The sequence below is a fragment of the Tachysurus vachellii genome, chromosome 17, assembly GCF_030014155.1.
Source record: "Tachysurus vachellii isolate PV-2020 chromosome 17, HZAU_Pvac_v1, whole genome shotgun sequence".
Taxonomy (NCBI): domain Eukaryota; kingdom Metazoa; phylum Chordata; class Actinopteri; order Siluriformes; family Bagridae; genus Tachysurus; species Tachysurus vachellii.
The window spans coordinates 14,140,389-14,163,201 of record NC_083476.1 but is presented as its reverse complement, the minus strand read 5'-3'; the positions used below and the strand labels follow the sequence as shown (position 1 = coordinate 14,163,201).

The 22,813-nt window shown below is 37.0% G+C and overlaps 2 protein-coding genes across 3 annotated transcripts in view; one reads left to right on the top strand and one right to left on the bottom strand.

Moving 5' to 3' along the window:
* The first annotated feature begins 1,006 nt into the window (after window positions 1–1,006).
* Window positions 1,007–11,099, top strand: trpc6a (transient receptor potential cation channel, subfamily C, member 6a). Of its 2 annotated transcripts, none has more exons than XM_060890281.1 (12): window positions 1,007–1,862; window positions 3,046–3,799; window positions 3,889–4,068; window positions 4,775–4,939; window positions 6,309–6,525; window positions 6,648–6,875; window positions 7,023–7,287; window positions 7,595–7,790; window positions 8,607–8,810; window positions 9,039–9,083; window positions 9,902–9,974; window positions 10,057–11,099. In XM_060890281.1, exons 1-12 carry the CDS (start codon window positions 1,720–1,722, stop codon window positions 10,188–10,190), a joined length of 2,604 nt encoding a protein of 867 aa, XP_060746264.1. In that variant the 5' UTR covers window positions 1,007–1,719; the 3' UTR covers window positions 10,191–11,099. The 2 variants fall into 2 exon arrangements, with proteins under 2 accessions (XP_060746264.1, XP_060746263.1); XM_060890280.1 differs by having other exon boundaries at window positions 9,899–9,974.
* Window positions 11,100–11,259: 160 nt separating this feature from the next.
* Window positions 11,260–22,813, bottom strand: part of arhgap42a (Rho GTPase activating protein 42a) — a 40,701-nt gene continuing 29,147 nt past the window's right edge. The window contains exons 12-24 of the mRNA XM_060890279.1: window positions 22,574–22,613; window positions 22,417–22,479; window positions 20,884–20,958; window positions 20,197–20,281; window positions 20,054–20,112; window positions 19,821–19,926; window positions 19,143–19,302; window positions 18,754–18,910; window positions 17,182–17,580; window positions 16,289–16,445; window positions 14,668–14,730; window positions 14,275–14,354; window positions 11,260–13,393 (exon numbers count right to left, since the gene is read on the bottom strand). Of these exons, the coding sequence (XP_060746262.1) occupies window positions 13,305–13,393; window positions 14,275–14,354; window positions 14,668–14,730; window positions 16,289–16,445; window positions 17,182–17,580; window positions 18,754–18,910; window positions 19,143–19,302; window positions 19,821–19,926; window positions 20,054–20,112; window positions 20,197–20,281; window positions 20,884–20,958; window positions 22,417–22,479; window positions 22,574–22,613 (1,533 nt within the window). The 3' untranslated portion in view covers window positions 11,260–13,304. The remainder of the gene's footprint in view (window positions 13,394–14,274; window positions 14,355–14,667; window positions 14,731–16,288; window positions 16,446–17,181; window positions 17,581–18,753; window positions 18,911–19,142; window positions 19,303–19,820; window positions 19,927–20,053; window positions 20,113–20,196; window positions 20,282–20,883; window positions 20,959–22,416; window positions 22,480–22,573; window positions 22,614–22,813) is intronic.

Below are 22,813 nucleotides of genomic sequence, written 5' to 3'. Positions count from 1 at the left end.
CACACACACACTCTCATTCACTCACACAATCACACACTATGGACAATTTACCAGAGATGCCAATCAACCTACCATGCATGTCTTTTACTGGGGCAGGAAACCGGAGTACCCGGAGGAAACCCCTGAGGCACGGGGACAACATGCAAACTCCACACACACAAGGTGGAGGCGGGAATCGAACCCCCAACCCTGGAGGTGTGAGGCGAACGTGCTAACCACTAAGCCACCGTGCCCCCCTGTATATGATCATATTTTCTTTATGTATCTTTATGAAATAAAGACTTTGTCAACTTTCACTGAAAACATTTAAACATAATTTCTCTGGAAAGCGACACAATAGAGTTTAATATAAAGTAAATTTCTGATAATTTAAATAAAAATCCAAAGTGATCATGACTTAGCAGTGTTTGCCAGCAAAGATACTTTATTGCAATCTTTTTTCTTCTGGAACCTTATTTTATTCAGATGGAGCTTGTGGTGCAAATGAATCTTGTGAATGTATTTTTTGAAGCAATGTATAATCACTGTTCAAGTGATAAAAGCTGTGAAAACAATGGTTGCTATGTATGTTTGCTAGCTAATATATTATATTAAGCTAGTTCACACATACAAGTCAATGTTAAAACAAAAAACATCAGGAATATGAACATTTACCTCATATACTTTGGACAAATTACTGAAAAAATCCACTAATACTGTAACTATGAGTTGAACACTGAATGAACAAATATGGTTTATCATCATTGTGCCATTTTTCATGACTTTGTTCTATAAATCTCACAATAATCATAAGCTTGAACATGCCTGGAAACACAGTCCACAGAAGAGAAGCTTAAAATAGTCTCTGATTGCAGCAGCCATCTGTAGCAAACACTATCAACATGAGAAATGAACCAAGACAGTGGCTTCCCATGACCCTCTCTGTGGTATTTACCTTTTGACCCCATCCGTTGGGCTTATATATCCTTGAGGAGCATTTTGGACACCGTCATAGCTGTGTGCGCACGTAGTCAGCTAATGATGTGGGTTTGCATACAAACACATAATTTAATGAAAAAGGGAGGACTAGGAGAAAGAGAGCTACAAAATGGAGTGTGTGGTATGATTGGTCAGTGTGGAATTCCATTGAAGGCATTTCCCACAGCTGGATCTGCAGCCCAGAACAAACAAAGCACTTTCTTGGGAATAGAGATACTAACTCTTCTTCTTCATCTATAGTAGGTTTTGTTGCATATGGAAAGCAAATTTAGTTCAGGAGTACTTTTGGTGTTTGTTGTTCTATGTGATTTTAGTTCAGATATCTAGCATTGTACATTGACACTTAATCTGTTAAAAAAATTCACTTTTAAGTAGTTTTGAAGTTTTCAACTTTCTAGAAGAGTTGCCTTTTTCAAAAAAAAAAAAAAAAAAAAAAAAAAAAACAATGCCGAGTCTCATTCTAATTGTAGAAGATAAACAGAGGATTAGCCTGAACAAGCAAAGATGTTAAATGCATTATTTGTTGTCAAAGGATTTAAGATGCTGCCACACTGCCAAAATTCCTACATACTCTGTATTACCTCAAGTTTTAAACAGGACTAGGGCAGAGGACTGTAAGAGAAGGTGTTTTGTCTGAGAGTAGTACACAGTCCATCTGTTACTGCTGGATGTTTGGATTATGAGTACTGGTGGTTAAACGTGCCTTAGCGGCGTTTGGGTTTTATTGCTCCAGTTTGAAAAATGAATCAAAGGCGACCTGTTTTAGAAGAAAATAATACATCTGAATTACACTCAAATGGAAAGAGGAACAGAAGCAAAGACTGTCTTCTGGTGAATGCTGAAATCGGTGAAGACAGTTTTGGATACTATCGACATCACTATAGGTGAGTTTTCTCCTGTGAAAATGACTTGAATGTTCTTAGGAAAGTTTTAGTACTGTATGATTTATTTTCATACAGTTTAGCACTTCTCTATTGGTGTAAATACATATTTTCTAAAATAGTTTATATAAACTTGTTATATAACAAGCAAAACATTAAATTCCAATGTCATAAAAAGGAAGCATCCTTAAAACATCACGTAAGTATCTATAATGTAAAGCTTAAAAATGTTTTCGTGAAATCACCCTTAATGTAAAATATCTAAAGTGACAACTTCAAGAAGTTTAATGCTTTATTGATTTAATATGTTTAATAAAATTCATCTGTGAAATCTTTCATCGAATCACAAGCAAATGACCAGTGCAGAAACAAAACACCTGAACACGGTGCTCAATTTATAATACTATAGCACTTTCTAATATGCAGGTTAACTCTAATTAAGGTTCCCTTAATATGCAGGTTTTTTATTGATTATATCATTTTGGTTAAACATGATCATATTGTACTGTATAAAAAATATTTCATTGTGTTTATACAAATACAGTGAAGGATATTTGGCTTAATGTTATAATGGTTAAACCATACTGTTTGCCATAACTAGTTTTCCTGGTAGCTAATGAAGACTGATGAAGAATGAAACATTTTCACACACAAAATGCACATACAAGAGACATGTATCTGTTCTGGAGAGGGTTGATTAATTGGTCTGAAGGGGTTAATTAATTGTCTAAAACAGTAGCTCTAACAGTAGATCTGACTGCAAGGCAACTCACTTATATACTGTAAATTACAGTACATAACTATAAATGTAATTATAAAAGGGTTGAATGTACCTCTACTTATTTAATAAATAAAAAAGAATATGAATAACAAAAATATTAATAAGGCTGCTGCTGTGGGTTAAGATTATAAAAATGTGAGGCATGCTGTTATGACTGCATCACACCACTCTGTGCATGATTATTTTCCTATACCAGCACACATCTTTGAATTCTATTTATTGTTTTATTACGTAAAATGTCTTGCATCCTGTATTTGTTATTAATCATTTAACAGGAATTTGTCAGTGATTATTGCATTAACTTACTCCTCAGATTATTACCATAAATTCAAGCATATATTCTGCATGCTTGATACAGGATTTCTAATTTATTTACATACTTTTACTTATACAATATGCTTTTAGTGACTGCGTGCATCAGACTCGGCAGCTTGTGGCCAAGAGCAGGAGGCAGGCCACCAGGGGGGCAGCCTATATGTTCAACGCACATCCCAACAGCCTGACACCTGTGGAGGAGCGATTCCTTGACGCTGCTGAGTATGGGAACATCCCTGTAGTGCGGCGAATGCTTGAGGAGATTCCTGGGCTGGATGTGAACTGTGTGGACTACATGGGCCAGAATGCCCTACAGATAGCGGTTGGGAATGAACACCTTGAGGTGACGGAACTCCTGTTAAAGAAGGACAACTTGTCACGGATTGGGGACGCGCTCCTTTTAGCTATAAGCAAAGGGTACATACGAATTGTTGAGGCCATCCTGAGTCACAAGGCCTTTGCTGACTCCAGTAGACTAACTGCCAGCCCAAGAGAGGCAGCAATGCATGATGACTTCTTTGCATATGATGAAGATGGGAGTCGCTTTTCTCATGATATCACGCCGATCACCCTGGCATCTCACTGCCAGGAGTATGAGATCGTACACATCCTCCTGGGCAGAGGGGCTCGTATTGAGCAACCCCATGACTATTTCTGTACCTGCGACACCTGCAATTACCATCAGAAATACGATTCATTTAGTCACTCACGATCACGTATCAATGCCTACAGAGGCCTTGCCAGTCCAGCTTATCTCTCTCTGTCCAATGAAGATCCAGTGCTGGCTGCTTTAGAGCTGAGCAATGAACTTGCCTGTTTGGCAAATATCGAGAAGGAATTCAAGGTATGTCTCATATTTCAGTTTAAGTAAACTTCTATATGACTATATTTCTGCTATACTAAATGGTATCTTTTATTAACCACTTTCCTAAGAATGATTATAGGAAACTCTCTATGCAATGCAAAAGCTTCGTAGTTGGGCTTCTGGATCTGTGTCGGAACACAGAGGAAGTGGAGGCCATTTTGAATGGTGAAGTTGATGAGAGCTCTGATCTCCCCGGGCGACCGAGTCTTACTCGATTGAACCTTGCAATAAAGTATGAACTTAAAAAGGTAAAGTGGAGCACTATGGGGGAAGGTAAGTCTCTAAGGGACGGAAAGTATTTTCACCCTAATCAAACAAAATAATCAATAACCATTTAGTGTGACCTGATGAGAAGATGAGATATTGTTACAACTCCAAAGTTGAGTACTTTCATATAGTTTAATGCTGTGGAATGTCTGTGAAACTAGTCATTCCCACAACAGCCTCTTTTTTCTTCTTCTTGGAGTTAATAAGAAAAGAATGCAGCTTGTCATGTTACTAAGAAACCACAAAGTCCTCTAAAGCTTTAAAAAAATAAACATTTTGACTGTTACAAATTGGAAGCTCTTTCCAAAAATCCTAAATAAACATTTGCTTATAGAAAATATTAATGATCATACTTTTTTGGAACATGTGCATTAATATAAATCTGACTCTAAAAAAATGTATTGGTAAGATATTCTTTGATGGACACTGTGAATGGTGAAAAGTTAGTATGCATATACAGAAAAAACTTTAGTACACTAGCATGTAATCTCTGGTGCATGATGTTCCAGCTGTTCTATGGCAAATACGTTCGTAAACAGTTTATAAACAGTTTATATTTTCAGGGACAAAATATTGACATAGATTTATGTTGATTCCATTCAGATATGCATAACTAACACTTATATGAAGTGTTATTTTCTAGTTCAACCCTGAATGCTGATACCTTCAACTTTTTGTGCCATCCAGTTTGTAGCGCATCCTAATTGCCAGCAGCAGCTCCTCTCAATTTGGTATGAGAATCTGCCTGGATTGAGACAGCAGACCACAGCCATCAAGTTTTTGGTGGTGTTGGGTGTTGCGATAGGTCTGCCCTTCTTATCCATGGTGTACTGGGTGGCACCATGTAGTAAGGTTAGTGAACTCATAAAAAACTTCATGAATACACTTCATGATAAAACTAGAAGGAATTTCCTGGTTACACCTTCAAACATTGTTGATCATACAGTACACTGTTATACAGTAGAAGGGAAATTATTTTGTTATCACACTATCCAGTGTTACTCAGATGAGGACGAGGACGTTTCCTTTTGAGGCTGCTTCCTCTGTCATTTATTATGGCATGTGGTATCCTAGTGTTTAAGGTGTTGGTCTACTGATCGGAAGGGTGTGAGCTCTTCAGCCTTCCCTAAACCCTTACATGCTGTGAAGTTGTTTTTCTTTGTCATGAGTGTTTTTCTTTGCCATGGCTTTCTAAGAAGTAGGGTTTTATATATATATATATATATATATATATATATATATATATATATATATAGATATATATAGATAGATATATATATATAGAGAGATAGATAGATATATATATATATATAGATATAGATATATAGAGATATATATATAGAGAGAGAGAGAGAGAGAGAGAGAGAGAGAGAGAGAGAGAGAAAGAGAGAGAGAGAGAAAGAGAGACATGTAAAATTTATATAATTTAAAAAATAAAATACTCAGCCTACACTGTGATATGGTGGCAAAAAGCAAAACACATTAACAAACCAAAAAGGCATCATCAAAATCATAAACACACAACATTACCCTCATAACAGCATGTTACAAAATACAACTTTAAAAAAAACACTAAAAAACATTAAAATAAACTCAATAGAAAAGGTATTAATTTCTCAGTCTGAAAGATGGCTGGAGGATGTTCACTGTAAAAGGAAACTGATGCTTTTACTATTTTAGACATGATATCAGCTTATCTTCACCCTAAAGGAAGCTGGGTTAGTCAGAAGAAAAATTATTCCTCACTGAAATATCATAGGTTATGTCACATTAAGCCATTTTTCACAAGATAACAGGCTGGAATTCTTCCTGGAGATAGTCCTAGGCCGTGTCCAATCAGCAACGAGCGTGGGATGTTTAATCAGGACGAAATGCTGCTGAATTTCCTGCAGTGCATTTTGGTGTTTTATTATTTTGTGACTGTTATCTTTTAGGATTTTTTATGTGTTTTTCTCTTGTAAGCCTCCTTTTTTAAAAAAAAAAAAAAAAAAAAAAAAAAAGGATTTCCTTCATAGTTCCCATGGTAATTAAAAATAGCAGTGCTTAAAATAGCTTATCATGTGGCTTCATGTGAAATAATTGTATGTAAAATAAATAAAACAAAAAAAAAAAAACAGGACTAGATAAACACATCTGTTAAATGAACAGTTATATACAAGTATTTAAGATATACAAACAAATCCCTATCGGCCCTATCAGATATTTTTTTCCTTCTTTACAGCTGGGGAAAATTATGCGAGGCCCTTTTCTGAAGTTTGTGGCTCATGGAGCATCTTTCACTATTTTCCTTGGCTTGTTAGTGTTCAATGCAGCTGATCGCTTTAATGGGAGCAAACTGCTGCCAAATATGACCGTACAGGACTATCCAGCACAGCTGTTCCGCATGAAAACAACTGCCTTCACTTGGATGGAGATGCTCATCATCTTCTGGGTAATAGGTCAGTCTGAAACTCATGTTCAGTGACCATAAATACTACCAGTCAAGATATTTTGCTATAACACAAAATGATGTAAGTGTAATAAATACAGTCTAATGATGATTGGCTTTTGTTTCTTTAAGGGATGATCTGGGCAGAATGCAAAGAGATATGGTGCCAGGGTCCGAGAGAGTACCTCCTAGAACCTTGGAATATGTTGGATTTTGGAATGTTAGCCATTTTTATAGCCTCCATTGTGACAAGGATATTGGCTTACTGGCATGCATCAATAGCACAAAGTTATGTTGATAAATTCTACACGGATATAACAAATGTTACTTTACCAGTGGAGGTTGAATACTTCAGACTGGGTGAGTAAAAGCTTACAGGTAATCCAACATTTAGGTGGAATAAATATTGAACAGTATATTTAGTATAGTTGTATTTAATACATGGAACCATCCCTCTTTCTCTCACTCTCTCACTCTCTCCCTCTCTATTGCTCGCTACCTTTTTAGCTCGTCTTTCCTGGCTGGCATCAGATCCACAGCTGGTTTCTGAAGGGCTGTATGCCATTGCGGTAGTTTTGAGTTTCTCTCGAATCGCATATATCCTTCCAGCCAATGAGAGCTTTGGGCCACTGCAAATCTCTTTGGGAAGGACTGTAAAAGACATTTTCAAATTCATGGTGATCTTCATTCTGGTGTTTCTAGCCTTCATGATCGGAATGTTCAACCTGTACTCGTATTATTTGGGGGCTAAACAGAATGACGCATTCACAACGTAAGTAGGAGGGAAGATGTGTGGAATAAAATATTATGAGTGCTGTTACAGGAAAAAAATCAGTGACTGGTGGTGCGAAGCAAGAATACTGTCACCAGCCTGAACTAGATCAATGTTTCAATTTTGATGATTCTGACATCAATTTTGTCAATTTTTTTCAACAAAAAAAAAAACTCCTGAAGTGACTTTATTCATTGTTAAACATACATTATGTTATTCATTGTTAAACATACATTAAATTTATTTGGTTGTAATTTAGTACAGAAATTGTTATATAGTACATACCATGTATACATTCTCTTTACAGCATAGAAGAAAGCTTTAAAACACTGTTTTGGGCCATTTTCGGACTCTCTGAGGTTAAGTCAGTGGTTGTGAACAACGGACACAAATTCATTGAGAACACCGGTTATGTGCTCTATGGAGTGTATAATGTCACTATGGTCATTGTGTTGCTCAACATGCTCATTGCTATGATCAACAGCTCCTTTCAGGAGATTGAGGTATTTCACTTCTTTTCATTTCACATTCTTGCATGTTGAGCAGAAGAATATCTAGCCAGTTTTAGTGAGAGGAAGCGACATCAGACATCCTATAATCAGACATAACCATAATATTTAGTGTAACTGGAAATTTGTCACCTTAATTTAACCAGAAAATTGTGGAAACTGAGCAATCACTAATGCTGACTGATAGTGACTAGCTCTGATGATATAAATTGCTTGCATGCAAGTCCCTAGCTATAAAATACAAAGAACAGCCAGCATGTTTTTGTATTTAAAGCAAAAGTCATAATTTTTTTGAATACAAATAAGTACTGGTATTCTGTTCAGTCTGTCACATTTCTTAGCTCTCTCTCTCTCTCTCTCTCTCTCTCTCTCTCTCTCTCTCTCTCTCTCTCTCTCCTTACAAATGATTCATATTTATTTCAAGCACAAACCTTGATGTTATATATTCCACAAGTTAAATCCGGTTCATTTTTTTTCTTCTTCTTTAACTTAATAATCATGTTTTAGCAATTATATTAATTCTACGTTAATTAATAGTAATAATATATAAATTAATTCTGTTTGCTACTTTGTTATTTTTTTTTCCTAACTAAGGACTAAGAAAGCTTCATATCCTGAGAAAATTAAATCTTGGATCAGTATCTTCCTGACATCAGTAGTTTTCCTAAAAGGAATTTACCTGGCTAAAAGGATTACTCAAATTTAATTGCTCTGTTATGCCTCGTTATAAATATTTATAAACATTAATCTACCATGATCCTGTCTGTCCTTAGTAGTCTTGGCACAGCCTTGTCTTTTTGATGCTTGCAGGACGATGCAGATGTGGAGTGGAAATTTGCCCGGGCAAAACTCTGGTTCTCCTACTTTGAGGAGGGCAGGACCCTCCCTGTGCCATTCAATCTGGTGCCAAGCCCAAAGTCTATGCTCAGCTTGGGCATTGGTTTAAAGTCGCTGCTAATGAAACTCTTGCACAAACAAAGAGCCATTATGAAGAACGAGGCAGAACTCAGTGAGGTGACTCATACACAAACTGTATTCCCTCATAATCATAACCATAATCATAATTTCCCCATTAAATCCTCTTTTACATCTGCATCCACCAGCACCTAATTACTACAGACACTAAGTAAAACATTTTGAATTGTTCTCTTATCAAAGCATGTTATTTGTAACTAACCCCTGTAATACATTTCTAGTTCACTATCCTAATAACATGCTTGCTTTCTTGGTCAACCTGTTCAGATAGGACAGAACAAAACCAACAAAATGACGAGTCACCGTTATCAGGTATGACTAAACAGTTTGGTTTTCAGTTAACTCACCATAATCAGACTTTCCTGTAAATGTAGCCAGACATGAGATGGTTGGTGTTTGTTCAGAGTCGTTGTCACGGACATTGGAATTCCAGGATTCTGACACTTGAAGAGCATGGTTGATAAAGGGAATCCAGTGCTTTTAAAGCTTAAAGGCATTCATGCTAAGTTTTTTTTTTATTATTCCTGAAAAAATATTTTTCTTTAGTCTGTCCACAATATCTAGGGGCCAACCCCATCGGTGCAGACTGTTACATTCGCCCAGTTCACTGCATCACTGCGTGAGTCAAAGTGAGACTCATTGGCTAAAAGAACAGTATATTTAAGAACTGAAAGATTAAAAAAAATCTTAGATGACACACTAACTCAATACTAAGTCCAATCCAGGTATAAATGCTTCACCAAACAAGTGAACTTGCCTTTAATAAAGCACTCATTTAGAGTGTTGTTCCAATCTGAGAGTGGCTGATTAATAAGAACTTCATTTAACAAGATTTAAGAATGATTTTGCTTATTTTTAGTTTAATTGGTTGGTTGTAATTAAAACACAGTAACACTCCGCATATTCGGAACAGTTTTACAGGCAGTGTAAATAGAGGCCCTTAAATCCTGTCGCTTTCATGGGGATACAGTTAGGAGTTGAAAACAGTACAAACAAAAGGAGAAAATCTCTGGACTGTGTACTGCTGAGATCCTGCAACAATGCACATTACTTTCTGTTGCATGTCAGAGAAATGACAGTACATTTCTAACTAAAATGTCTTTTGAATTCGTTCCAAATTTGCACAGAAGATTATGAAGCGGCTGATCAAACGGTACATCATCAAAGCTCAAATGGACAAAGAATTTGATGAAGTCAATGAAGGTATTTTCTGTTTACTTTTGGTTTGATGCCATTGACAGCCATTTTGTTCTCATTAGTGATTCACTCTATGATCTTGTTGCAGGTGAACTGAAGGAAATAAAGCAAGACATTTCCAGTTTGCGTTACGAGCTTCTTGAAGAAAAGACACACAACATGGAGCGCATGGCTGAACTTATTAACAAACTTGAAAAATGCATCTGTTTGCATACAGAGTGACAGAAGTGTGTTTTTTAAAAAAAAACCTACTCCCAGTCATGATCGTTTGGTTTCGTTTGCAAATGATCACAATTCAAAAAAGTTCTAAAGATGGGAAATCTTCCTTTTTATGATACATTCCTCAGGGCTGTGATTTATTTGTTTTTCTTAGTTAAGGGTGCTACTGAGCATGTGCAGAATGAGTGTCACCACTGTGATTGACAGTGTTACAACCCACACTACTCCCACTAATTTAAACAACAGAACCACTAATCAGGACAAAAGACTTACTAAGGATGAAAGGACGAACAGTGTAAACACGCCGCACAAGCACCCGGTACACTCCAATTCTTATGAACGTGCCCTTTTTTGTACAATGTGATATTATCTTGTGCTGACTTGGTGTCATGAGTTTGTGTGAATTTCATACGGATTGGATTGAGAGCATCTACGGAGAAGATCTGCCCAAGAAAACAAGATGACTGATGTGAAATGGAATTTTTTTTGTAAATGGTTCATTTCATTATTCATGTACAAACTTAAAAAGTTTTCATTTGTTTAACTGAAAAGTGGCTGCATTTATAACACAAACTATAAATCAGCATTAGCTGATAAAACGGATATGGTGATTAATGTGTCGGAATACTGATCGGATGGTTGTAAGTTTGATTCCCAGGTCCACCAAGCTGCCACTGATGGGCCACGAGCAAGGCCAACAAACCTCAATTGCTCATTAAAAAAAGAGAGATGTATGTAAGTTGTTCTGGATAACAGTGCCTGCCAAATACCATAAATGTAAATTAACTGTCATATTTCAGTTCATTTCTTCTTGTATCCTCTTTCACATTTCCATTTCTTTTATCTTTTACCTTCCATTATCAGTGACAATGAAATTACATGAGAAATAAAAATAAAGCAACGATAACAACACTTTATATCAACTTTATCAAATTGTAGAATAGCAGTAACACTGAAAAGTATACAGAAAAAAAGAAAGAAAAACAACAAAGAAATCCTTTTTCCTCTTTTTTTTTTCAAAAGGACAATCTTGTAATTTTTTTGTGCAGGACATTACAAAAATTACCGAAATACAGTTATAAAATAAAAAGGATAAAAAAAAAAAAAAAAACACACATGGAATCAGAAAAAAAAATACATAGACACAGGACAGAACTAGATCCAGAATTAAAGACAAAAGGACAGACTCAAGAAAAATATACTGATACTTACATTCCATAGAGTACTAAGGGAAGTAAAACAACAAACAAGCTTATTTATTTATTTATTAAAACTAAAAAATGGGTTTTTAATATTGACTTTCCACGCTACTATTCTTAGCTAGAAACATTTGCTAATATATATCGCAGTACATTTTTCCATTAAATATCTTTTCAAGTAAAATATTAAACCTTTTCATTAGAATGTTTGGTGAACGACTGGATAGATGTTGGAACTTGTCTTTAGATGGTTTTCAGATTAAAGAAACTACTTCAATAAAAACTTTAATGAAAAATTAAAAAAACATTTTTCAGAACTATTTGCTCAAGCCAAAAGGCCACCTGTCTCTTTAATACATGTTGAAATGTGTAACAGATAAAACTACATCTTATCGTTATTGTAATTAAAAGGCTAATGAGCAACAGTGACTTAATACTTATCACCTCACGTGAAGGTAGAAGACTTTAACGGTAGTAAAAGTAAAAGGTTTGATAACACTGACGTATTTCGTCGTTTTGTTAGTATTTTGCTTTAAAAATGGGGTAAATGTTATTTAAAATATATTTTTTGGTAAAAAAACAAAAAACCATACAAGCATAAGAACAATGAATTATGTATGACTGGATTGAACAGGTGAACACATTCAGTAAAATATATTCAAATATATCCGGTCCTATTAGTGGGCACGATATAGAGCTTTGTGGTCTTTATTGTGGAATGGGCATGAGGTAAAGTAATAATAATTATTATGGCGTTTTAGACTGGTATTTAAAAATGGCGTTAGAATAATTGTAACCAACATCATTGCTCTTTTTATAATTCACCCCCATCTACATTGAAATGTTAAACCAGTGTGAAAGGAAATACAGCAGCAACTATTAAGCAAACGCGTGCCATTTCAATGAGCACAAAATAACACGTATTAGGACATCAACGGGGCTGACAACATACAATTGGCATTAGCTTTTGTAATTCTAATACATATCAGGTGTGATTTTTACAGATGTGATTTTTTAAAAAATAAATTAAATATAAAGTCAGTGCGATGAAATGTGATGTTTATGAAATGTAAGAATGAAGAGGCAGAAAGAATTAGCGTAGTGTACAGACTGCGTAACTGTATCTGTGACTGTAACTGTAAGATGTAAATGGAACAAGTTGTTAGATTTAGTACTTAGAGCTACATAGCAGGGACATTACTCTCAGAGCACACGTCATTACAGGTGGCACTGATTTAATGGATGATTAATACAGACACGTACTACATTAATGCTACTAAAGAACGAATGACCTAAACAACGATGTCCTGCATCTGTTACGTCTTTTTCACTGTTTACACTAACTAAGAAGAAAAAGGGAAAAAAAAAAAAAGGTATATACTGGAAAAGCGTGGAAATGTTTCAGACACACTTTGTCGAATCCTGGCTTCTGCTACCTCCAGTGACAGATATACAAAAAAAACATTCTAAAGATAAGTTATATGGGAAAAAGTCACGTACCATCGCATTAATCAGTGTGTTAATTGTAAGTTCTCCTTCATCACAGTAATTGAACTATAGTATAAGAAACAGAGAGCTATAGTTAATGACAGGCCAATGTTTCTCACATTATCAGTTCAACTTCTCAGATCCAGTCTGCGTGATCATCCGACTATAAATAATCGACCTTAAGGCTTACAGGGCCAAAGGCATAACAGGAAGAAACATAAAATATTATTATTATTTTTATTTTTAGAAAACTTCTAATATCTACATCAAACATATATACTCTGTGGTTAATGTTGTATTTCTAACCATTTTTGGTCAACACATTCAAACTATTCACATACTGCATATCATGAACGTACAAAACAATCCGTTTATGGAGAAATGATCACCATGGATACCATGGACTTGCTATGTCTCCTTTCAAGCCTGGCTAAAGGAACACCACGTAATTCTCTGGGATGAGTCCAGTTTTGCCATTATAAGTAGCTTGGAGCCACCCTGGTTCCACTGATGGGTGCACTGTGCAGGAAAAAACAAAACAAAACACACAATTAAGGAAAAAAAATTACGGCAAGATTCTTCTTTTTTTTTTTTTTTTCTTTTTTCTTTTTTAAAGAAAAAAGAAAATTGGATTCAAATCCAGATCAGAACAATTATTTACTGTGCATTCATTGTCTATAGATCTTAGCATGTATAATACAACTGCATCATTGCAAAACAGTGTGCAGGGAATATTGTGTTTATTATTTAGACACATTATCAAATGTTTGTTCTTGTTATTGTGCATTTCTTATGTTTCTGTGTGTCTTTCAGTCCCAGTGAAGCAGACATGTCTTTTCCCTGTCAGACTCTTTGAAAGAGCAGTATCCTTTGTTCCTGTCAGTCCCAGTGAAGACATGTTGCAGAAGACTCTGCTTCGGATTCACATTGCATTGCAGTGAAGCTGCTATACGTCGTATATAAAGGATATTTTAGTTCCATCATTTCCCCCTGATTTTCTTCCTAATTTGGTCATCATATCCCACCCACCAGCCAGCTTTCCTCTATCATATAACAACTACCAAATGGGGAGGGTTAAGGCTAACACATGTGTCATGTAAAGGCAGCCGCCTGCATCACTTTAAACCGCTGTGTCACAGGACAGAGGAACACACTCAGACAAAGGTGCTATTTTCCGTCTCATACATACATGAGTTCAAAGGAGAGAGTGTATAAGACACTGTATTTGGCTCTCTTTGACTCCTGGTCCTTGTTGGGATTTGAACATTCTCAGTTGCACCATTCCGGAACTGTTCCATCATATTGTATCCTGATGTGTGTATACTGTGCGAGGGGAGCTGTAGACCATATTATGCAATACATTGTAATGCCTGCTGTTTTCATAAAGTGTGTGTCTTTACCATTGTTGAAGACAGCTCCCTTAGGAAAGCTGAGTTCATGGCTGTGCTCCGCTTGGCAGGAATACATGGCTTTGGCCTCCCTGTAATCATATCAGAGGAGGTGAGTTAGAAAAAACACAGCTGGAGAGACTAGCTCGCTTCTTAATAATGATGAAGTGGACAGGGTCAGAGGTGAGTTCGAGACTGGAGGGTATGCACAGGCAAAATGAACTACCACAGATCTCCTCTGAGATTACAAAACCAACATGGCTCCTAATATAGAAATCATACACAAGCAAAAGCAACTCTGTGTGACAATCAATCCTGAATTGTTGTGGCACAACGGGGCTAAATATTATAACAGAGTGGTGAAACTAATAGGGATCGTGCAATGCTCCATGCCTGATAATGTACCTTCCAGCAGAAGATGGCTGGGAGACCACAGGGCTCTCGAAGGACGCTGCTCTGGAGGTCAGCCTACAACAGTAATCATTGTGTGTCAATTACAAAGCACAAAAAGCAAATTCATCAGTTGCACTCACAAAGTTTAGTTTCTGAGCGCGTTACACACAACCTTAGTGAGACAGTTTATTTAATGGCGGCTCCAAACAGACTTCTCTTCTCTGAAACAAGTATAATTTTTTTTTTGCAGTAGAAGTCTCCAAGTTATGATGAACGGAAAAAGCATTTTAGTTTGGATAGTCTATGAGAGCACTTTGGCAGTCAGAGAGAACGTTAGCGGCCAGCACTCTGGTCTAAGGTCACCACTTAGTCATGGTCAAATCTGCCCAAGAGGACTGTGTGTGCTTTCTGCATGGCTTTCATTCCTTTTATTCAGCCTTTCAAGCCTTTTGCATCAACAAGGTCCTGAGCATTGTATGTACTGTACAATACATAAAAAAGTCTTATTAAAAAAAAACATCCATGAAACAAACGCTAAACTGTTTAAAGATCAACCTTATTTATTTAACAAAATGATATTATTCATTTATATATAATTTTTTTCTCATTGTGTTGTTGAGCATTGCCTTTTATAGAGTTTGGTGGGAGTCACTAAATGTAAATCAGCTGTAGCGTGAATGGCCGATAAGATATTGCAAATTTTACGTTTAAACGCAGCTTTACTAAATGACTGATATATTATGTTCATTTTTGTTTAAAGAAGTAAAATAAGTTCTTCCTTCACTCAGATTGATTTACAGTTTAGACGGTCATTTAACAAACTTTTCCTTACTTTAACAAACCTTACTGAGAAATGTTTCTTTCATCATAATATACTTATGGCAATAAATTGCAATAATTGTTTTTTCCTCTCCCGTGACAATGAGCATCCAGAGTGCTGCCTCGGATCCCACTGGTTGATCGCACATCACGTTATCACAATATTTGCTTAACTTTATTGCCTCACACTTCCCTGCCCATATTTTAGATGTATTACCTCTGCCACTGGCTGCAATCTGGTTCTGGTTTTACTGCATGACTGCAATTTGTGGAAATGACTTACATTATTACCACATGAACAGTCTGTAGTCATACGCCATATAGAATACTAAGCTGTCATGAGATTAAATGGATACAGTTACACATTACGATGTATGTGAGTGTCCGTCACATTACAGGATTCTCACTGAAGTTTTATATCTTATATATTTATATCTACAAATAGTCTGCATGATCTCATATGCCTGTATTTTAAATAGTTGTAGCCTTGTATACATTCATCAGCTCAGTTAATCCCTTAATCCAATGTCCGTTCCTCACTCTTGTTGCCACATACTGTACCTTTCAGGTTCACTACTTGAGTTGCTCTATAATATGTTATATAATATCTAACAGAACGATAAGCTGTGAGTTTGTGGGATTAATCCACAGCTAGTCTGAATCTAAACAACACTATTTGCAAGCCTTTAAAGTAGTGATGAATTTAGTGAGTTTGTATTGTGCAACATGTTTCTGACACATCTGTCCCTGAGTATGACTCCGGATTAAAGCTGAGTGCTGCAGTGAGTAAGAGTTTGAGGTGAGGACAGCTTACACGGAGCCAGGTCTCTGGTATCCGTTGCTCCCTGTTGAGTCCAGGCTGCATCTTCCTGTGTCTTTAACAGGTAGGTCTGGTAAAGGCAGTGACTTCAGGCTGTCTCTGTTACTGCAATAAACCAAACTCTGAACTGAACCATGGCAGCTCCGGAAACCTACATGAAACACACAAAAAGTCAAGTGTGTAAATTGTTATGTTTTTAAGTGATAGAGAATGAATAAAACATTCAGAGAGTTACTGTTACTATTCCTCTTATACCACAGCTATTCATCAATCACTTATTTTAATTTATTAAACAGCACATTGTACTTTTTATAATTTTTTAATTAACTTTGCTGTGTTTAATAAACAACTTCCTGTCAACCCTTACGTTATAGCGGCAAAAAGTAAATTCTCTACCTTTCTCCTGAGGTTAAAAGGACAAAAAAAAGTCTTAATTATATCTAACTGGTTCCTGCAGATGAAATAAGGCAAAAAAAATAAAAATAAATAATAATAATTCTTAACCTTTAACTGTAATAATGCACTGACACTGACCTCTTTAAATAAACTCGCTTCTCATATTACCAATGACTGTAGATGTTTCTCTTAGTTAAAAAGCTAAATATTTAAATATTTCAAATATATACAGGTTTCTGTGAATTAGATGTTACTGTAGAGACAATGACATGGGACTATTTTCAGAGCTGCTTTTATAGTAAATGAATCAGATTCCAGAATTCTACATCGCAGTGGTATAAATATAATTTTATATATATTTTTCCGAACCAAAACATGAACACAGAGTTATTTTTCTTTACCTCGTTTGCTATTTTCTAATATCTGAACACTTGTAGATTATATTTTATATTTTGCTAGTATAGATACTGTGAGATTTTTGATGTCTTCACCTTCAGAGATGTGTAAGGAGGTGAGGGAGGAGCAGGAGGACATGCTGGAGATGCGGCCTGATCTTTGCACTTCTGTGTTCTCCTCCTCAGCTCTGTTAGGCAGCTCCGGAGCTGGAGAAGCTCGCTCTGGTGGGAGAACACTAAGAGCCTCCTCCCACTCTCCGTCTGTCTTTGCTGCATCCTCTTTGGAGCTGGAGTCAGGACTAGTGGTGCCACCTGGGCTCTTAGGGCCGTCAGAGGACGGGGACGGCGTGGTCCAGCACAGGCTGCCAGAGATCTTGTGTTTGGAGCGTGAGGGAGAGGCCGCCTTAGAGCAGCCATTCTGCTCTGACGAGTGTGAGGACAGAGACTCCAGGCTGCCCATGGGTGTGCTGCTGGGGCTGCTGCTGAACGTGTCACCTGAGGCAGACAAAGGGACTGAAGTTAAAAGCGCAGAGTGATTCAACCTATAAAGGGATTTCACAGGAAAATTTGATGTGACCAATCAAACGGTTTTTAATTCTATCCTTGACAAATCCCATACCAGCTTTATTTGTTGTCATTCATCACTATAAGCATTCATGCAGAAGAACACTTCTCAAAAAAACTGACTAAAACATTTGTCTGGGGGGGCACGGTGGCTTAGTGGTTAGCACGTTCGCCTCACACCTCCAGGGTCGGGGTTCGATTCCCGCCTCCACCTTGTGTGTGTGGAGTTTGCATGTTCTCCCCGTGCCTCGGGGGTTTCCTCCGGGTACTCCGGTTTCCTCCCCCCGGTCCAAAGACATGCATGGTAGGTTGATTGGCATCTCTGGTAAATTGTCCATAGTGTGTGATTGCATGAGTGAATGAGAGTGTGTGTGCGCCCTGCGATGGGTTGGCACTCCGTCCAGGGTGTATCCTGCCTTGATGCCCAATGACGCCTGAGATAGGCACAGGCTCCCCGTGACCCGAGGTAGTTCGGATAAGCGGTAGAAGATGAATGAATGAACATTTGTCTGAAATGTTGTTTCACTGGAAAATTTGTAATTGTGTTAATTGTGAATTTCCCACTGGGATGAATAAAGTATCTGTTTGTCTGTCTGTTTGTCTGTCTGTCTGTCTATTACATATAAAACACTTACCTTGTTCTTGCCTAAAAGGAGCAAATCCTATTGTGACATGTTAAACGTTATGAGACATTTTGATGAGACAAAAGCGAATTTATTTCAATTAATGTCAGCTTGAATCAGTCTGAAATAAATGCTGGACTAGCAACCTTCTGTAAAATCTAGTATAAAATCCGATGGTCATATTAATCATATTATTAATCCAATGCCAAACTTTGAACATGTATATACTGCAGTTTTGCTACTAAGTCTATTTGTTTTTATAGTCTGAAATATCTGATACTGATATCAATAGCTGTGACCTTGACCCTGTCTGGATCAATTCAAACAGTTCATCTGATCACAATTCTGCATAAATCCTTAAATCATTTGAGATAGTGTGTTAACAATTATTCTGGATGGATGGACAGACAGCCTGAAAGGCATAAAGACAAAAAAAATACAGCTGCAAATCATGAAAGTCAGACTGAAAACAAATACACACTGTCAGCATCAGCCAGGCAGAGAGCAGGCGTATACAGGCCTCGGGACTTGCGTGGGCCTGAGGATAGGCAGATGGCTTTGCTGCGGCGTGAGCTGGAACGAGACTGAGCCTGAGGCTGAGGTAGAGGCACGTTGGGATCTGGAGACTGATGAAAGATCTGAGGAACATCAGTGAAATAATAGTCAGCATGCTTGCTGCCATAAATCACCTCACAATTTCGTAACACACTAAACCTGAGAGCATGTCTGATAACAAGAGCGCTTTTGTCAGCCTCTGCAGCGGGATTCATGAATTCTCCTCTGTGTGTTTGCTAAACAGTGACACCTGCTGTTATGTTTATTTATATAATTAAATAGTTTAATTATATAACAAAATTAAGTCAGCTTTACCTTATCGTAGTTCTCGATGAGAATTTCCACCACGATGTTTTGAAATTTGATATTCATCATGGCGGCCACAGTCTCCTCTTGGGAGCGCATCAGCGTAGGGCCAAAGATCACACCGAGATTGGATACCGTCATCAAATTCTTCTGGCTGTGTGTGGAAACGCTGTGAATGAAAGAATACAGAAAGAAAATTAGCTTTCACTACTGCTGATATACGGATTGTTATTGCGATCTACATTATAACTCTTCAACGGTCCCTAAAGGGTTCTTTGAGCTCTTGAATGCACTAGTTTCATAAAAGGGATCCTTTTAAACATCGTACAAAAGAATACATTGTTGTAGGGTTTTCAATAAAGCATTTAAACAGTTCCCCCAGAAAGGCAAAGCCAAGAAGCCTTTAAGACGCTACATTTAATCTCAGACCCTAAAAGTGTAACGCGTCAATGGCCACCAGCTAGAAATAAAAACACACTTCCTAATGGAAATTCACCTACTATTCCAATTTTTCCATCAGTCTGTTAATAGAACGCATTAGGACAATATTTTATTAGATTTTCTTACAGCAGGGCTGGATTTTATTAAACAAACTCCACTGTTTATCCAAGCACCCACAGAGAATACCTTCTTCTATGCAGCTACCAACTGAAATCATGCTGCATCATGCTGTATTCTGTCACCTACACAAGCAGATGTTTGATCAGGATGTCCAGCATCTCTCTGTTCTTCTCGGGCAGCTTGTGTACGAGAGAGTGAACCGCACAGACCCTGTAGCTCTGATCGTCTGACTCTAAAAATACAGCAAACATTTTTTGAAGCTTTAGGTGATTAAAGTCATCTGCAATGCTTTAAACATTGATTTTCCATTTTCCCATTTGGAATGCTCTGAGGAACAAGTCAGGGCAGCTAGAACTCACTGACTGCCATGATGAAGTCCTTGTGAAGTCTGTAGGTTAACAGGGGTTCAGCCAGACACCTGCAGGCACAAACAGCTGAATTATCACTCATTTGCTTTTGATAGCAACCAGTGAAATAAATTTGGTTCGAATTACTTCCTAACCTGAGATAATTTTTCAGTCCACTTGTGATGGTCTTATTATCCCAGGTGTCTGGGTCGAGGTCCATGTCTGCAGGAGCTTTAGTGGCTTCAAGAAGAAACATTAATAAATGAAAAGTAAATTAAAAAGGAATTAACAAGAACGATAAAACATATAATAGTGCTCTTGAAGACTCGACTCTGATTGGTCAGATGGTCTGGTTTGTTTTTTTTGTAACAGTAATTTTGTTAATCGTTTTGGCTGCAACCCAATCAGGAGCTTGAGCTAATTATTTCTTTATTAACCAGTTCATTCACAGCGACTTTGTACAACAGACACCCCACGTGATCTAAACTAATAATAAATGGATTAAAAAGTACTGTTATTTAAGCAAGAATAACATCAGCATTGATACAGTTCTGTTAAAACGTGTCTCTTTGTAGCAGTCAGAGTTTCCCAACTATGTCTTCAGTCTTCAGGATAGAAAACTTGACCCTTTCTGCTTTTTCTGTACCATTACAAGCTGCATTATTCTTATTACGTTCAAGAGAGAGGAAAAAGTGGCTTAGTGAACAACTGTTTATAGCTGCTAGAGTGCTAATGCGTCATGATGGTAACAGTAAATCCGCTTCATGTCCCTATAAGCATGCAATACAATATAATACATTTAACAAACATTAAAGAATTATGAATAAGTTTAAATGCTTTACCAAACACAGAAGTCATAAGTCTTTGCACTTTAGAGTTCACTCCTCCAATTCTGTACAAACCCATCGTTTGGATACCTGGGAAAATACAAGAAATATATATTTACAAGGGTGAGAGACAAAGCAGGAGCCTGAGTGTCTGGGACAAGTCTTTATTCAACTAGGCTCAACAAACGAAAACCTTCACAAAACTATAAAAAAAAATAAAAAGGTTTTCATTTAATATGTGTCTATGTGTCTAATATAATGCGCCTCACGATGATTGTGCCCCTTGCACAAGCTGTGACCATGCCTGCTACTATTTCTAAACTAGTGTACACAAATGATCTTTTCAGTATCCAGTGCATGCAGCGATGTGAAAACTGAAACTGAGCTCAATAAATTGCAACATGCAACCATCTCCTGCTAGCACAACATGCACTATTCACCACCTCGCAGTTAGAACATACTCCAGGAAAATAAAAACGCTGACCATTATCTAGAATAGCACCTTTTATGTGGGATGTCAAGACACACATCTCAGAAATAAAATGTTGGCCAAGAACTTTACACTTTGCACTTCATTCCCCTTAGTCTTTATTAGTTTACTTCACTAGCTAATAATGTTATTACATTTACAGCATTAAGCAGACTCCCTTATTCAAAACGATTTACAGAAGCATTTTGTTGGCATATTCATGCTAACTCACTAGTTCAGGTGTTGTTACATTACATTAGCTAACAATTTATCAAAGTGTCAACCCATCACAGGGCACAATCTATCTCTCTCTCTCTCACACACACACACATACACACATTCATGCACTACGGGCAATTTAAAGAAGCCAATCATCCTACAACACATGTCTATGTACTGGGGAGAAAACTGGAGAACCAGGAAAAGAAAAGAAAAGAAAAAAAAAAGCAAAGCATGCGGAGAACACGCATACTCGGCACATATGTGGTGCGGGTGGCATTCGAACCCCCAATCCCCCAAACAAAACATCACGCCTCAAGTCATCAATCAGCCAAAACAAATGTTTTGCGTTAAAACTTCTTGGGCCAAAACAAATGTTTGGAGTTTGAGTAACGTGAGTCTATCTTACCTAAAAACCACATACTCCAAAATCTTTCTTCAGATTAGCTCATGGAGCTATATAATCAATGTCACAATCACATTCACAGTTAGCCTTTAAAATGTGGAAGCCATTGTCAGAATTGTGACAGACAAATTGCCATTGCTCAAAATGGCTGCATATATAACGTTTCTGTTTACACCACATCAGTACATCTGTGTGATATCACCAAAGAACTTAGGTGTGGTCTGAGAAAGATATTTACAATAGATGATTAAGGGTAAGATAAACTCTGATTACAAGTTCCATCACCAAAAATGTCCTGTTTCATCAACTACAACTGGGATAAGGAGGGAAATGTTGTACAACTGATTTTTTTTTAAAACTATTCCTTTAAATCCAAAGCACAACACAAGAATAAGCATGCATGTTTATACAGGAAGAGAAGAAATATTCATCTGGGATTGTAATTATCACTCACCTCTTGTCTCTACAAGGTGAATGCATTTCTTGACGAAGTTAAACCCAGCCTCATTTAGGAATGCTGCAACACACAAAAGATGCGTTGCATTAACCTGCCATTATGGGAACATTTCTTAATTCTGAGACATGTGATTATGTGAGAGAAGTCAACTTACTTTCTTCTTTCTTGTTTAGAAGTGCTGGAAGTGTGTAAATCTGTAGATCACAAGACATTACACTATTAAAACATATATCTCAAGCACATTATATAAGCTATAAGACAACAATTAATACATCGTTGGAATACAGTGTTCAAGCAAATCAAACTCAAAGCCTTCTCTTTCTCTTTTGTGTGTGTGTGTGTTTTCTTAAGAGTTAAACTATTATGGGTAAAATCCAGCCTAACCATCGCCTTG